Consider the following 16,053-nt stretch of genomic DNA (forward strand, 5'->3'; position numbering starts at 1 on the left):
CTGCTTTAATTCATATCCATGTGGAAAATCTACCTCCAACGCTAAAAAAATGTGTTATATGAGGACCAATTAGGGCATGGCAGGAAATATGTTAACTGACTTAAATTTTTGTATTTCTACCTAGATTTCACCTATTTGCTTATTATCAAAATAAAAGTTATACCCAGAGTTTAACTGATCAATTTGGAGTTTAGAATTGGTGGATAAGGTGCTATCTTTATTCAGGTAAGGTATTTTTTCTATTTTACTTTTATATAAATGTTGAATGAATCAGAAAAGCACTCGTATATTGGTTAGATGTGAACAAAAATTAGATAACCTTTAAAACCCTAATATTGCAGACAACTTATTGACTAAAAGTATCAAGAGAGTTGACAAAACCTCTTTGGCTGTACTTTATCAGGAAGCTCAGATTAAAGGCACAGTCAAGTCCAAAATAAACTTTCATGATTCAGATAGAGGGCGATATTACATATACGGCGCAGGCTTCAGCGCAAGCGCTGCAACCCGCGCTGCCCGGTAATTTTACCTTGCACATCGGGGTATCCCATAAACCCTGCCAGCAGTTCATAAAGTGCCGTAAGTCTGATAAACTAGCGATGTCCAGAAATAAGGGTAAATGCAAATTTCTGGAGCCGCTAGTGACTTACGGCACTTAAGAAACTGCCAGCGCCTAAGAAAAATAAAAAAATATCAAATCTCACGTAAAAGTCTAACACGCTTCCCAAAAATAAACCCGACACGTAAAACCCCTATATTCGCTATCAAACCCACATCGGAACTAATAAAAGTATTAACCCCTAAACCGACAACCCCCCCACAATGCAATATGCCTAATTAAACTATTAACCCCTATATCCGCCATTAAACCCACACCGCAATAAACCTGTTAAAGTATTAACCCCTAAATCCGCCAACCCCAACATCGCAAACTACCTAATAAAAATGTTAACCATTAATCCGCCATTAACCCACAACGCAAACTACCTATTAAAGTATTAACCCTAAACCGTCAAAGCCCACAACGCAAATAAATTATTAAAATAAAAAATAAGCCCTCTAACCTAACACCCCCTAAACTAACACCCCCTAAATGAGCCCAAATTACAAAATACTAAAGTTACTAACTATTAAAATAAAAAAAACTAACATTACTTTAAAAATAAAAAAAAACTAAGTTAAAATAATAATTACGGAAAACAAAAAAATCTAATATTACAGGAAATAATAAACAAATTACCAAGAATTAAAAAATTAAACCTAATACCTATGAAAATAAAAAAGCCTCCCCAGAATAAAAACACCCCCTAATCTAAGAATAGCCTGCCAGTAGCCCTTAAAAGGTCTTTTTGCAGGACATTGCCCCAAGATAAACAGCTCTTTTGCAGAAGAAAAAAGTCTAAGTCCCCCTAACAGTAATAACCCACAAAATAAAAGAACCTAACACTAAAAAACCTAAACTACACATTGCCCTGAAAAGGGCATATGTTTGGGCAATGCCCTTAAAAGGGCATTTAGCTCTTTTAGGAATTGCCCATCCTAATCTAAAAATAAAAACCTAAGTCTAACCCCCAGGTTGATACTCACCATTCCTGAAGTCCGGCGGAGAAGGTCCGGTCCCATGCAGTGAAGTCTTCTTCCAAGCGACGACCTCTTCTTTCTTCTTCCAGGAAAAATCTGGCGCGGAGCGGAGGTCGGAGCTGAAGACCGATGACCGCGGAGCTGAAGACCGGCGACCCTGGAACTGAAGGCCAGCAACCGCGGATCCATGGAGCATAGAGGATTCTCTTTGTACGATCGCCGCCATACACTGAATAGTGAATTCAAGGTACACGATTAAAGATGGCGTCCCTTGAATTCCTAATGGCTGATTTGACTCTTCAAATTCAAATCAGCCAATAGGATGAGAGCTACTCAAATCCTATTGGCTGTTCAAATCAGCCAATAGGATGAGAGCTACTGAAGTTCTATTGGCTGATTTGAATAGAATTTCAGTAGCTCTCATACTATTGGCTGATTTTAACAGCCAATAGAATTTGAGTAGCTCTCATCCTATTGGCTGATTTGAATTTGAAGAATCAAATCAGCCAATAAGAATTCAAGAGATGTCATCTTTAATCGCGTACCTTGAATTCACTATTCAGTGTACAGCGGTGATCGTACGAAGAGGATCCTCTACGTTCCATGGCTCCACGGTGGCCGGTCTTCAGCTCCGACCTCCACTCGGCGCCGGATTGTTCTTGGAAGAAGAAAAAAGAGGTCGCCGCTTGGAAGAAGACTTCACCACATGGGACAGGACCTTCTCCGCCGGACTTCGGGAATGGTGAGTATCAACCTGGGGGTTAGACTTAGGTTTTTTTTTGTTGTTGTTTTTTTTAAATTGGGGGGGGTATTTAGATTAGGGTGGGCAATTCCTAAAAGAGCTAAATGCTTTTTTAAGGGCAATGCCCAAACAAATGCCGTTTTCAGGGCAATGGGTAATTTAGGTTTTTTAGTGTTAGGTTCTTTTATTTTGGGGGGTTTGGTGGGTGGGGGGGGTTTACTGTTAGGGGGGATTTAGACTTTTTTCTTCTGCAAAATAGCTGTTTATCTTGGGGCAATGCCCTGCAAAAAGCCATTTTAAGGGCTACTGGCAGTTTATTCTTAGATTAGGGGGTGTTTTTATTTTGTGGGGGGGCTTAGGGATTAGGTTTAATTTTTTAATTCTTGGTAATTTGTTTTATTATTTTCTGTAATATTAGATTTTTTTATTTTCCGTATTTTAAGATTATTTTAATTTAGTTTTTTTTATTTTTAAAGTAATGTTAGGTTTTTTATTTTAATAGTTAGTATTTTGTAATTTAGGTAATTTGGGTTAATTTAGGGGGTGTTAGGTTAGGGGGTGTTAGGGGGCTTAGCAATTTAATTATTTATTTGCGTTGTGGGTGATGGCGGTTTAGGAGTTAATAGTTTTAATAGGCAGTTTGCTTTGTGGGCTTTGGCGGTTTAGGGGTTAATAGATTTAATAGGTTTATAGCATTGTGGGTTAATGGCGGATTAGGGGTTAATAGATTTAATAGGTTCATAGTGTTGTGGGTTAATGGCGGATTAGGGGTTAATAGTTTTAATAGGTAGTTTGTGATGTTGGGGTTGGCGGATTTAAGGGTTAATACTTTATTTTTAGTTGCGATGTGGGTTTGATGGCGGATATAGGGGTTTATTAGTTATTGCGGTGGGGGATTGCGATTGACAGGTAGATAGATAATGCGCATGCGTTAGGTGTTCGTTTATTTTTGCAGGTAGTTTTGGGAGTTACGGTGCTCCCATACTCAGTGCTAGGCTTGTTGCGGCTGCCTTTGTTTGGCGAGGTGAAAATGGAGTAACATTTCTCCATTTTCACCAGGCAAGTTCTTGCGCTGAATATTGGATAACGATTTGCGATGCGGTCCCATTTTAGTTTATGGGAGTAAAAATTGCGGGCGACGGGTGAAATATATGTGCAGCATTTATATGCGGCGCTGTATATTGGATATCAAAACCGCGTAAAAACTGGTGTCATGTAATGGGGCCCAGGACATGTAATTTTAAACAACTTTCCAATTTATTTTTATCACCAATTTTGCTTTCTTCTCTTGGTATTCTTAGTTGAAAGCTAAACATAGGTAGGCTCATATGCTAATTTCTTAGACCTTGAGGGCCGCCTCTAATCTGAATGTATTTTGACCACTAGAGAGCGTTAGTTCATGTGTGTCATATAGACAACAGTGAGCTCACTCACGTGAAGTTACCTAGGAGTGAGCACTGATTGGCTAAAATACAAGTCAGTCAAAAGAACTGAAATAAGGGGGCAGTTTGCAGAGGCTTAGATACAAGGTAATTACAGAGGTAAAATGTGTATTATTATAACTGTGTTGGTTATGCAAAACTGGGGAATGGGTAATAAAAAGATTATCTATCTTTTTAAACAAAAATTCTGGTGGTGACTGCCCTTTAAGTTAATCCATATGACATATTTAACTCTAAATCGAATGGCAAAAATTAATAGAGAAAAAAAAAATTTTATGTATAAAATGTGGATATTGAAATCCAAATATATTGCATTGTTTCTGGTATTGCTATAAGATAAGAACTTTTAAATGTAAAATATTTACTGTAAATACATGGTTAAAACTTTTATTACATATGAATATTTCATAAATATGTTTTTTATGTTTTCATCTACTTAAAGGGACAGGAAACCCCAACATTTTCTTTTATGATTTGGATAGAACATTCAATTTTAAACAACTTTCCAATTTACTTCTTTTATTAAATTTGTTTCATTGTCTTGATAGCCGTTGCTGAAGGAACAACATTGCACTACTGGCAGCTATCTGAACATATCTAATTAGCCAATCGCAAGAGACAGCTGTGACAAATTTTAGAAAACCCACAGAGAGGAACAGCTTCATAGATTACTGTAGTGCCCATAAACGAAGTTGGGTCAAAAATATTCCTTATAGTCAGTACCTCAGGATGCGAAGAAATTGCACCCATGACAATGACTATATAAAAGAAACAGACATACTAGACAGTAAATTTACAGTCAAGGGTTATGATGTGAAACTCCTGAAGGAAGCGAAAGAGAGAGCATCCAAAAGGAATAGAGCTGATTTAATTTCATCAGATCCAAAACCGATTCACAATAGGGAAGTAAACAATGCGACATCTGTAAGGTTTATAACAACTTATAATGAAAGTGCCAATAAAATCAAAGGCATCCTTAATAAACATTGGCCCATTTTACAGGCAGATCCGCTATTGGGCCCCCAGATTGGTAACACACCATTGACTACTGTTAAAAGGGGTAGGAATCTTAAGAATTATCTAGCCCCTAGCAAATTAAGGACACATAATGCGGATAAAAATAGGGAGGGTGCATCTACAAATTGGTTGGTGGGCAATAAAGGTACTAAGAAATGCGGCACAGCACAATGTATTATGTGCAGTCACATTAATAATTCCTCCATGTTTCACAACACTGACCATTCTGAGAGTTTTGAGATTAGGGATAGAAGTAGTTGCAATTCCACTTTTATAGTATAGCTATTAGAATGTGGGTGTGGCCTTTTTTATGTAGGCCGAACTAAAAGAAAAGTAAAGAGGAGATTTTATGAACATGTATATAATATTAAAGAGAAATTCATCAAACATAGTGTATCTAGACACTATATGGAATGTCATAATTGTCTCCAGTCTGAAAATACAAGTTATAGATTGGGTCTCTCCCAAAGAAAGGGATAGACTGTTAAAATTATGAAAGTTAGAAACATACTGGATCTATAAATTGAAATGCTTACAACCGCTAGGATTGAACATCGATATAGAGGATGCAGCATATATGTAGTCTAAATTTGTTTAACTCAGTTATTATTCATTTTATTTTATCTCTATCTCATATTAAACCTCATACCTATTCATTGGTGATTCTAATTTGCGAACAGAAAGGGTCAGATATAGCGAGACTACAAGTTTTAGGGATCATATTAAGAAAGTATTAACAAGGTGTGTTCATCATTAGATGTAAAAAATGTTTTTATTGTATGATGTTTTATGTGAGCAATGATATATGTATTTTGTCCATTTGTACTGCATATTTTTAAATTACCGGACCACTATGTTGTCACAGGTGAGGTGGATTTTACCTGTCCACCCCCCCACCACACACCTGATTGGTCAAATACTGCTTTAAATAATAGCATACTTTGCTCCTATCTAGATCGTCATTACTTTCCCTTGAAAAAGCCCGGTCGAAACCCGGGAGAAACGCGTTGGGCTACACTATCTGGACAATATATGCACACTTATGCTTATTTGCCAGCTGTTCAGTGAGGTTAACTGCAGTCCACAACCGATTTCACCCCGAGGGTCATACGCTGGGAGAGCATTAGGGTGGTTTCAAACTGATCCGGAGAGGATTCTTTGCGGCTCACCTACACAGTGATCTATTTTACATGCTGTTTTTAATCTGTTATTCTGTAAGTACGATTTTATCTTGTGCGCAGTGCGCTTGTTAATAAACTCCACTTGATGAGAATGCGCTTTTCTGTCTTTTGTCTTGCATGTGTGTCATATAGACAACAGTGAGCTCACTCACGTGAAGTTACCTAGGAGTGAGCACTGATTGGCTAAAATGCAAGTCAATCAAAAGAACTGAAATAAGGGGGCAGTTTGCAGAGGCTTAGATACACTGCAATTACAGAAGTAAAACGTGTATGATTATAACTGTGTTGGTTATGCAAAACTGGGGAATTGGTAATAAAAGGATTATCTATCTTTTTAAACAAAAATTCTGATGGTGACTGTCTCTTTAAGTTAATCCATATGACGTATTAAACGCCAAATAAAAATAAATTTTATGTATAAAATGTGTATATTGAAATCCAGATTTATTGCATTGTTTCTGGTATTGCCATAAGATAAGAACTTTAAAATGTAAAATATTTACAGTAAAATACATGGTTAAAACTTTTATTAAATATGAATATTTCAGAAATATGTTTTTTCATGTTTTCATCTATTTAAATGGACAGGAAACACCAACATTTTCTTGTATGATTTGGATAGAACATACAATTTTAAACAACTTTCCAATTTACTTATTTTATTAAATTTGTTTCATTGTCTTGATATCCGTTGCTGAAGGAACAGCATTGCACTACTGGCAGCTATCTGAACACATCTAATTAGCCAATCACAAGAGATAAATGTGTGCAGGCACCAATCAGCAGCTGGCTCCTACTAGTGTAAGATATGTGCGTATTCTTTTTCAACAAGGGATACCCAGAGAACGAAGCACATTTGAAAACAGAAGTGAATTTAAGTGTCTGGAAATTACATGCTCTATCTGAATCATGCAAATTTAATGTTTACTTTTCTATCCCTTTAACTGCAGAGGGCTCTAATGCACTTCTATATATGTGTACATATTTATTTGTGTGTTTATATGTGTATATATGTCTGTAAATACATATGTATATATACATATAAATACATTAATACATATGCACACACACACATATATATATATATATATATATATATATATATATATACACATACATCTTTAGACATGTATATGTATGCTTCTCAATGCTAAAGCCCTTTGCCTGCCTTTTTTCCCCTAACACCTGAGATCTCATATATTTGAGCACATATAACTTTTTTGTGCAATATTTTTTTTAAATATTTTTATTAGATGATGTTATTATGAGTGTAACTGTACTTTGTAATGTATTTTTTATGTGTTTTTGTTTTGTGAAACAGTTAACCCCAGCTCTGAGGACGCGTAATCAGTCTACCGTAAATCGCAAATCGCGCTCAAGCAATTGTGTTTTCTCTTTAACTTGTAATACCAGTGCAATTTATTAACCTGCAAGCAAATGATCTCGAAAACCTGATATCCATTGAGCACAAACGCTTGCGCTTCATTCGTAATCTGGCCCTAAGTGTTTATACATTTTTTTTTCAATACAGCAGCAAGAATGTTATTGTTGTCTGGCTGTTTTTTTTTTCTTATCCGGTTAAGATTGTATATTGTGTTAATATTTGCATAACATTAGTTGAAAACAACTAGATTATCTGTTCATAATGCTGATTATTGTACCGCTGTATTGTATTGGTAGTCAATTGCTGAAAAGATTATTAATGATAATACTGTATAGAAATGTGTACCGTTCTCATTTAGAAAGAATGATTCTTGTATAGAATCCTATTGTGAATTGTATGTATCATGACATGTACAATGTATTATGAGTCACATCTGTGTTACGTCATATCGTTATGTAAAAAATAATATTTATTTTTTAAATGGAACCAAATCTAAAGAATTATTTATCATTTTTGCAAAAGTAAGAGCAATAAAGAGACAATTTTTAGGACTGAAAAAAACATGTATGTGTGATTAACACAAATAAGCCTTTAAAGAGATATAAAACTACAATTAGAATAAGTTCTAATGAATTAGAGGATTTCCATATTGCTCTATACCTGTGTGTTTAACACTTACTTAATGTAACATGTAACCCAAATGCTGTATCACTTGAATGTGATGCAGCATAGCTGTAAAACGTTGACTAGGAAAATATCACCTGAGTATCTCTATGTAAAAAAAGGAAGATAAATCCTGGACAGGCTTCCAGATTGAATGTTAAAAGTCCCTCTGCAATGAGATGCGGTTAGTGTGGAAATTTTAAGGTGAAATATTGTCTTTTTTTACATCAAGATGTTCATGTAATATATTCTAGTCAGCGTATGGCAGATATACTGAATTGCTTGATTTAGCATATCCTTTTAAAGATTCAGTGTGCCTTTAAATTTTCATTTTGCAGCTTTGTGTTTCTTTTCAACAAAAAAAAGGTTAAAGGGATTTTCCGGTCAAAACTGAAATGCACATAGATGAATTATATTGTTGAATAGAAAAACATATTTGCAATATACATTTACTGGCAAAAATCTAGTAAAGTTATCACTGTTTTAGTGTTAACATTTTTCTCTGCATGTGAAGGATAGATAGATGTTCTCTGTGCACCAGCATTTGAAATACTGCAGCTGCTCAGAGCACCAGAAGGGATTGTCAGCAATTAACAAATTGAGTCATTACCAGATAGTACAATCACCTTAGGCTCTCTGAGCAAGTGTTGTGTTTAAAATGCTGGTGCACGGTGCATACCTAAATACACTTTCAAAACAGCTATAGCTTTTGTTAGAATTATTTTTGCTAATACGTGTATATTATAAAATGTGTTCTATTTAAAACTGAAATGCACCCATCTGGTTTGCAATGTTGGCTGAAATGTCCCTTTAATTACCAGAAAAGCAGTTCATCTAATTCTGCACTTTTTTCTGCTCTTTAGACATTATTAGTTTGTGGGACCTGCAAGTGATCGAACCAGAACACGAAATAAAGTGAACCTACAGACAATCATCCTGGCACACACGTCACAGAACTTTGGCTTCTTCAAGTAGTGATCCTTAAACTTATGTGGCTTGTCATTGACTGGCCTGGGAGGCTCTGGGGGAGGTTCTGGGGGAAGGTCTTCCTCTTCCTCCTCTGACTCATAAATATAGTAGATAATAGGTCCTGAATTAGGAAGTTCTCCATTTTGCTGAGTCTCATGAATCTCTGGTTCTTTTTCTTCTTTCTTCTTTTTGAACATTCCCTTTAACTTCAGGACCTGCAATAAAGGTGTGAGAAAAAAAAAAGTTATTTATAAAAATATGTATGTCTGTTAGGTCACTTAAAGGGACATAAAACCCCCAAAATGTTTTCATGATTCAGATAGAACATACAACTTTCCAATTTACTTCTATTGTCAATTTTTCTACGTTTTCTTGTTATCCTTTTTTGAAAAGCAGGGATGTAAGCTCAGGAGTGTGCACGTGTCTGCAGCACTATATAGCAGCAGTTTTGCAAAAATGTTATACATTAGCAAGAGCATTAAATGGCAGCAGTCATGTAGTCTTCCAGGCAAGTGCACGCTACCTACTTAGGTATCTCTTCAACAAAGAATGACATGAGAACTAAGCAAATTTGATAATAGAAGTTAATTGGAAACTTTTTTAAATTGTATTCTCTACCCGAATAATGAAAGAACATTTTTGGATTTTATGTCCCTTTAAGGACATTAAACAACTTGATAATGTTATATATAATGTTTAATTATGTGTTTTACAACAACTTTGCAATATACGTTCATTATGTATTGTCCTTCTTTTCCTGTAATTTGTCTGAAATGCTACACAAGCCTAACCCTGCCAACTTCTGTCCCTAATTGGCTTCCACAGAGATGTTAAGATAAGACAATGGCCCATGTTTATCAAGCTCCGTACGTCACAAAGACCGCTGCTCCATAACCTGTCCGCCTGCTCTGAGCAGGTGGACAGACATCGCCGCAAATCAACCCCCTGCTGGCGACCGATTGGCCGCGAGTCTGCAGGGGGCGGCGTTGCACCATCAGGTCCGCCAGACCTTGATAAATAGAGGCCAATGCATGTTGTGCTAACAAAATGTCAGTGGCTTGCTGTGTCTACTCCAGTAACAACAAGTCCAGATTGGCTCCAATTCCAAATAAGGTAAGTGGGTGGATTTAGATATTGATCAACCGCTGTGGCAAATAAGATGTTAATCCATTAAACTAATTTCTCAATAATGTAATATATTTTGTTGCATTGCTGCAGTAAAATCTTGTAATTACAAAGTTATTGCTGTACCATTAAGTTTTCACATCTTTCTTGCCATGCAACCCAAGATAAAAAATTAGAAAGTTGTGATAATCAGACATGATAGCTGGATGGTGCTGCATATTTCCTTCATTGCTAGTTAGCCTACAAAATGTACTGACTCATAGAAGAACCCAGCTGCCTATTGTAAATATATCTATTGAATGTGACTAAATACAGACAGACTCTTAGATTCCACTAGCTTTCTCAATCCTGTAATTCAATCCCTTGTTGGCATCACTATTTAAAGGGACAGTAAACTGTTAAACTTTCTCCCCTGTAAAGTGTTTCCAAAGATCCACTTAGCTGCTGGGGTGTATTAAATTGTTTATAAATAGCTCATATACATTTTTTTTTAGTTTGGAAAAAGTTGATTTTGCCTTTTGCGGTAATGGCTAAAGAAAAGCTATGTAAACAATATTGGCAGAGAAAATCACACTCCTGATTGGGAGTTGGAGAAATAAATTGATAATTTTCAATTGATATCTCAGACAAAAGTAAGATAATGAAGTCTTTAGAGTGATAAGATATTGAGATCAGTTATCTCTGCAAGATCAGCCCATTTTAGGGCCAGATTACAAGTGGAGCATTATTTAAAGCTCCCACTTGAGCGTTAACTGCGCTAAAAGTAAGCTTTTTGCACACACCAGGTTGCGAACGTATTACAATTTTAAAGTAAACTGTTTTCATTTGCATGCTAGCCCGACAAGCGTAAAAAGCCAAGCGTAGAATATCGTGTGCGTTAACGTATTGCCCCATCGAAGTCAGTGGAGCAAAAACAGTAGGGAAAAAACACCCTTCGTGGAAACACGATCGCATATTCTCAAGTGCGCTAACCTGACATGAAAATATGAATATTTCACATTCCATTGTTCCTCACATAGGGAATATGTTCTATTCATAAATACATATTTCTACATATATCTGATGGTATTTTGGTATGATATATACAGTGGAGCAAAAAAGTATTTAGTCAGCCACGAATTGTGCAAGTTCTCCCACTTAAGAAGAAGAGAGAGGCCTGTAATTTTCATCAAAGGTATACCTCAACTATGAGAGACAAAATGTGGAAACAAATCCAGACAATCACATTGTCTGAAATGGAAAGAATTTATTTGCATATTATGGTGGAAAATAAGTATTTGGTCACCTACAAACAAGCAAGACTTCTGGCTCTCACAGACCTGTATCTTCTTCTTTAAGAGGCTCCTCTGTCCTCCACTCATTACCTGTATTAATGACACCTGTTTGAACTTGTTATCAGTATAAAAGACACCTGTCCACAACCTCAAACAGTCACACTCAAACTCCACTATGGTGAAGACCAAAGAGCTGTCGAAGGACACCAGAAACAAAATTGTAGACCTGCACCAGGCTGGGAAGACTGAATCTGCAATAGGCAAGCAGCTTGGTGTGAAGAAATCAACTGTGGGAGCAATAATTAGAAAATGGAAGACATACAAGACCACTGATAATCTCCCTTGATCTGGGGCTCTATGCAAGATCTCACCCCGTGGGGTAAAAATGATCACAAGAACGGTGAGCAAACATCCCAGAGCCACACGGGGGGACCGTGTGAATGACCTGCAGGGAGCTGGGACCAACGTAACAAAGGCTACCATCTGTAACACACTATGCTGCCAGGGACTCAGATCCTGCAGTGCAAGACGTGTCCCCCTGCTTAAGCCAGTACATGTCCGGGCCCATCTGAAGTATGCTAGAGAGCATTTGGATGATCCAGAAGTGGATTGGGGGAATGTCATATGGTCAGTGAAACCAAAGAACTGTTTGGTAGAAACACAACTCGTCGTGTTTGGAGGAGAGAGAATGCTGAGTTGTAACCAAAGAACACCATACCTACTGTGAAGCATGGGGGTGGCAACATCATGCTTTGGGGCTGTTTTTCTGCAACTGATCCATGTACATGAAAGAATGAATCGGGCCATGTATTGTGAGATTTTGAGTGCAAACCTCTTCCATCAGCAAGGGCATTGAAGATGAAACGTGGCTGGGTCTTTCAGCATGACAATGATCCCAAACACACCACCCGAGCAACGAAGGAGTGGCTTCGTAAGAAGCATTTCAAGGTCCTGGAGTGGCCTAGCCAGTCTCCAGATCTCAACCCCATAGAAAACCTTTGGAGGGAGTTGAAAGTCCATGTTGCCTAGCGACAGCCCCAAAACATCACTGCTCTAGAGGAGATCTAGAATGGGCCAACATACCAGCAACAGTGTGTGATAACCTTGTGAAAAACTTACAGAAAACGTTTGACCTCTGTCATTGCCAACAAAGGATATATAACAAAGTATTGAGATGAACTTTTGATATTGACCAAATACTTATTTTCCACCATAATTTGCAAATACATTCTTTCCAAATCAGACAATGTGATTGTCTGGATTTGTTTCCACATTTTGTCTCTCATAGTTGAGGTATACCTATGATGAATATTACAGGCCTCTCATCTTCTTAAATGGGAGAACTTGCACATTTGGTGGCTGACTAAATACTTTTTTGCCCCACTGTATCTATATATATATATATACAGGGAGTGCAGAATTATTAGGCAAGTTGTATTTTTGAGGATTAATTTTATTATTGAACAACAACCATGTTCTCAATGAACCCAAAAAACTCATTAATATCAAAGCTGAATAGTTTTGGAAGTAGTTTTTAGTTTGTTTTTAGTTATAGCTATTTTAGGGGGATATCTGTGTGTGCAGGTGACTATTACTGTGCATAATTATTAGGCAACTTAACAAAAAACAAATATATACCCATTTCAATTATTTATTTTTACCAGTGAAACCAATATAACATCTCAACATTCACAAATATACATATCTGACATTCAAAAACAAAACAAAAACAAATCAGTGACCAATATAGCCACCTTTCTTTGCAAGGACACTCAAAAGCCTGCCAACCATGGATTCTGTCAGTGTTTTGATCTGTTCACCATCAACATTGCGTGCAGCAGCAACCACAGCCTCCCAGACAATGTTCAGAGAGGTGTACTGTTTTCCCTCCTTGTAAATCTCACATTTGATGATGGACCACAGGTTCTCAATGGGGTTCAGATCAGGTGAACAAGGAGGCCATGTCATTAGATTTTCTTCTTTTATACCCTTTTCTTCCTGTACCACTGCTTGAAGAAGGTGTCTTCCAGAAACTGGCAGTAGGACTGGGAGTTGAGCTTGACTCCATCCTCAACCCGAAAAGGCCCCACAAGCTCATCTTTGATGATACCAGCCCAAACCAGTACTCCACCTCCACCTTGCTGGCGTCTGAGTCGGACTGGAGCTCTCTGCCCTTTACCAATCCAGCCACGGGCCCATCCATCTGGCCCATCAAGACTCACTCTCATTTCATCAGTCCATAAAACCTTAGAAAAATCAGTCTTGAGATATTTCTTGGCCCAGTCTTGACGTTTCAGTTTGTGTGTCTTGTTCAGTGATAGTCGTCTTTCAGCCTTTCTTACCTTGGCCATGTCTCTGAGTATTGCACACCTTGTGCTTTTGGGCACTCCAGTGATGTTGCAGCTCTGAAATATGGCCAAACTGGTGGCAAGTGGCATCTTGGCAGCTGCAAGCTTGACTTTTCTCAGTTCATGGGCAGTTATTTTGCGCCTTGGTTTTTCCACACGCTTCTTGCGACCCTGTTGACTATTTTGAATGAAACGCTTGATTGTTCGATGATCACGCTTCAGAAGCTTTGCAATTTTAAGAGTGCTGCATCCCTCTGCAAGATATCTCACTATTTTTGACTTTTCTGAGCCTGTCAAGTCCTTCTTTTGACCCATTTTGCCAAAGGAAAGGAAGTTGCCTAATAATTATGCACACCTGATATAGGGTGTTGATGTCATTAGACCACACCCCTTCTCATTACAGAGATGCACATCACCTAATATGCTTAATTGGTAGTAGGCTTTCGAGCCTATACAGCTTGGAGTAAGACAACATGCATAAAGAGGATGATGTGGTCAAAATACTCATTTGCCTAATAATTCTGCACTCCCTGTAGATATAAGGTAATCACAGAGGTATATTATTATAACAATTATAACAATGTTAGTTATACAAAACTGGGGAATGGGTAATAATGGGATTATCAGTCTTTTAAAACAACAAAAATTCTGGAGTAGACTGCCCCATTATGGATGTTAGAAAGTGTAACAACTATTTCCATACTATGTAAACTGTAGACTAGTAAAGCTCAACAACGCTAGTGATGCATTTGTATTTAGTTTTTGTCCTGACCTAGGCCATGGGAAATCTGCCCCTCCCCAGCCCCCCCCCCCCCCATCAGTTTTAGCTCATATATTTGCTCAAACACAAACAACGTTAGCGTGTGTCTGTTTTTTGCGAGTGGAGACCTAGGGGCTCACCGGAAACAGAAGTTATGAAGCAGCTCCATAACTTGTTCGCATGCTCTCAGGCAGCGGACAAAAATCAACCCGATTGAATATGATCAGGTTGATTGACACCCCCTGCTAGCAGCCGCAAATCTGCAGGGGGCGGCATTGCACCAGCAGTTTACAAGAACTGCTTGTGCAATGACAAATGCCAACAGCGTATGCTGTCGGCATTTATCGATGTGCGGCGGACATGATATGCTACTTCATATCATGTCCGCTCGCACATTGATAAATATGCCCCCTAGGGTAATGTGTAAAAGTGAGAAAAAAACAAATACATTAAAACAAAGTGTTACATATATACTATCTGATAAAATTTATGAATATAAATATTAATACATTGTTTATAAGGGTTAAAAGTTATGTATTATATATGACAAGGTGTTTGAATTCAAAGCACTATAATGTATGTATGTATGTATGTATGTATATATATATATATATATATATATATATATATATATATATATATATATATATATATATATATATATACATATATATATATATATATATATAAATACATACATGTATACACATATGTATATGCACTTTGTAGCCCTTTCCACTAAAATACCTTAAAACATGAACAATATTTTTTATCCAATTTTATTATTATATAATTTGTTTTACTGTGTATTTACAGTAAATATTTTAAATTCCAATGTTCTTCACATAGTAGAAAATGTTCTTATTTTTAAAAAAAAACATTATTTATGTAAGAACTTAACTGATAAATTCATTTCTTTCATATTAGCAAGAGTCCATGAGCTAGTGACGTATGGGATATACATTCCTACCAGGAGGGTCAAAGTTTCCCAAACCTCAAAATGCCTATAAATACACCCCTCACCACACCCACAATTCAGTTTAACGAATAGCCAAGAAGTGGGGTGATAAGAAGGAGCGAAAGCATCAAAAATAAGGAATTGGAATAATTGTGCTTTATACAAAAAAATCATAACCACCACAAAAAAGGGTGGGCCTCATGGACTCTTGCTAATATGAAAGAAATTAATTTATCAGGTAAGTTCTTACATAAATTATGTTTTCTTTCATGTAATTAGCAAGAGTCCATGAGCTAGTGACGTATGGGATAGCAGATACCCAAGATGTGGAACTTCCACGCAAGAGTCACTAGAGAGGGAGGGATAAAATAAAGACAGCCAATTCCGCTGAAAAATTAATCCACTACCCAAATCAAAAGTTTCAATTTTATAATGAAAAAACCTGAAGTTATAGGCAGAAGAATCAAACTGAAACAGCTGCCTGAAGTACCATTCTACCAAAACTGCTTCTAAAGAAGAGAAAACATCAAAATGGTAGAATTTAGTAAAAGCATGCAAAGAAGACCAAGTCATTGCTTTGCAAATCTGATCAACAGAAGCTTCATTCTT

At 36.9% G+C, this 16,053-nt stretch overlaps 1 protein-coding gene across 3 annotated transcripts in view; it reads right to left on the reverse strand.

The window, feature by feature from the left end:
- Window positions 1–16,053, reverse strand: part of STAC3 (SH3 and cysteine rich domain 3) — a 203,611-nt gene that overhangs the window by 148,079 nt on the left and 39,479 nt on the right. For all 3 annotated transcript variants that reach the window (XM_053708180.1, XM_053708177.1, XM_053708178.1), the window contains one exon: window positions 8,936–9,194. In XM_053708180.1, the coding sequence (XP_053564155.1) occupies window positions 8,936–9,194 (259 nt within the window). The remainder of the gene's footprint in view (window positions 1–8,935; window positions 9,195–16,053) is intronic.

Source organism: Bombina bombina, chromosome 3 (genome assembly GCF_027579735.1).
Source record: "Bombina bombina isolate aBomBom1 chromosome 3, aBomBom1.pri, whole genome shotgun sequence".
Classification (NCBI taxonomy): domain Eukaryota; kingdom Metazoa; phylum Chordata; class Amphibia; order Anura; family Bombinatoridae; genus Bombina; species Bombina bombina.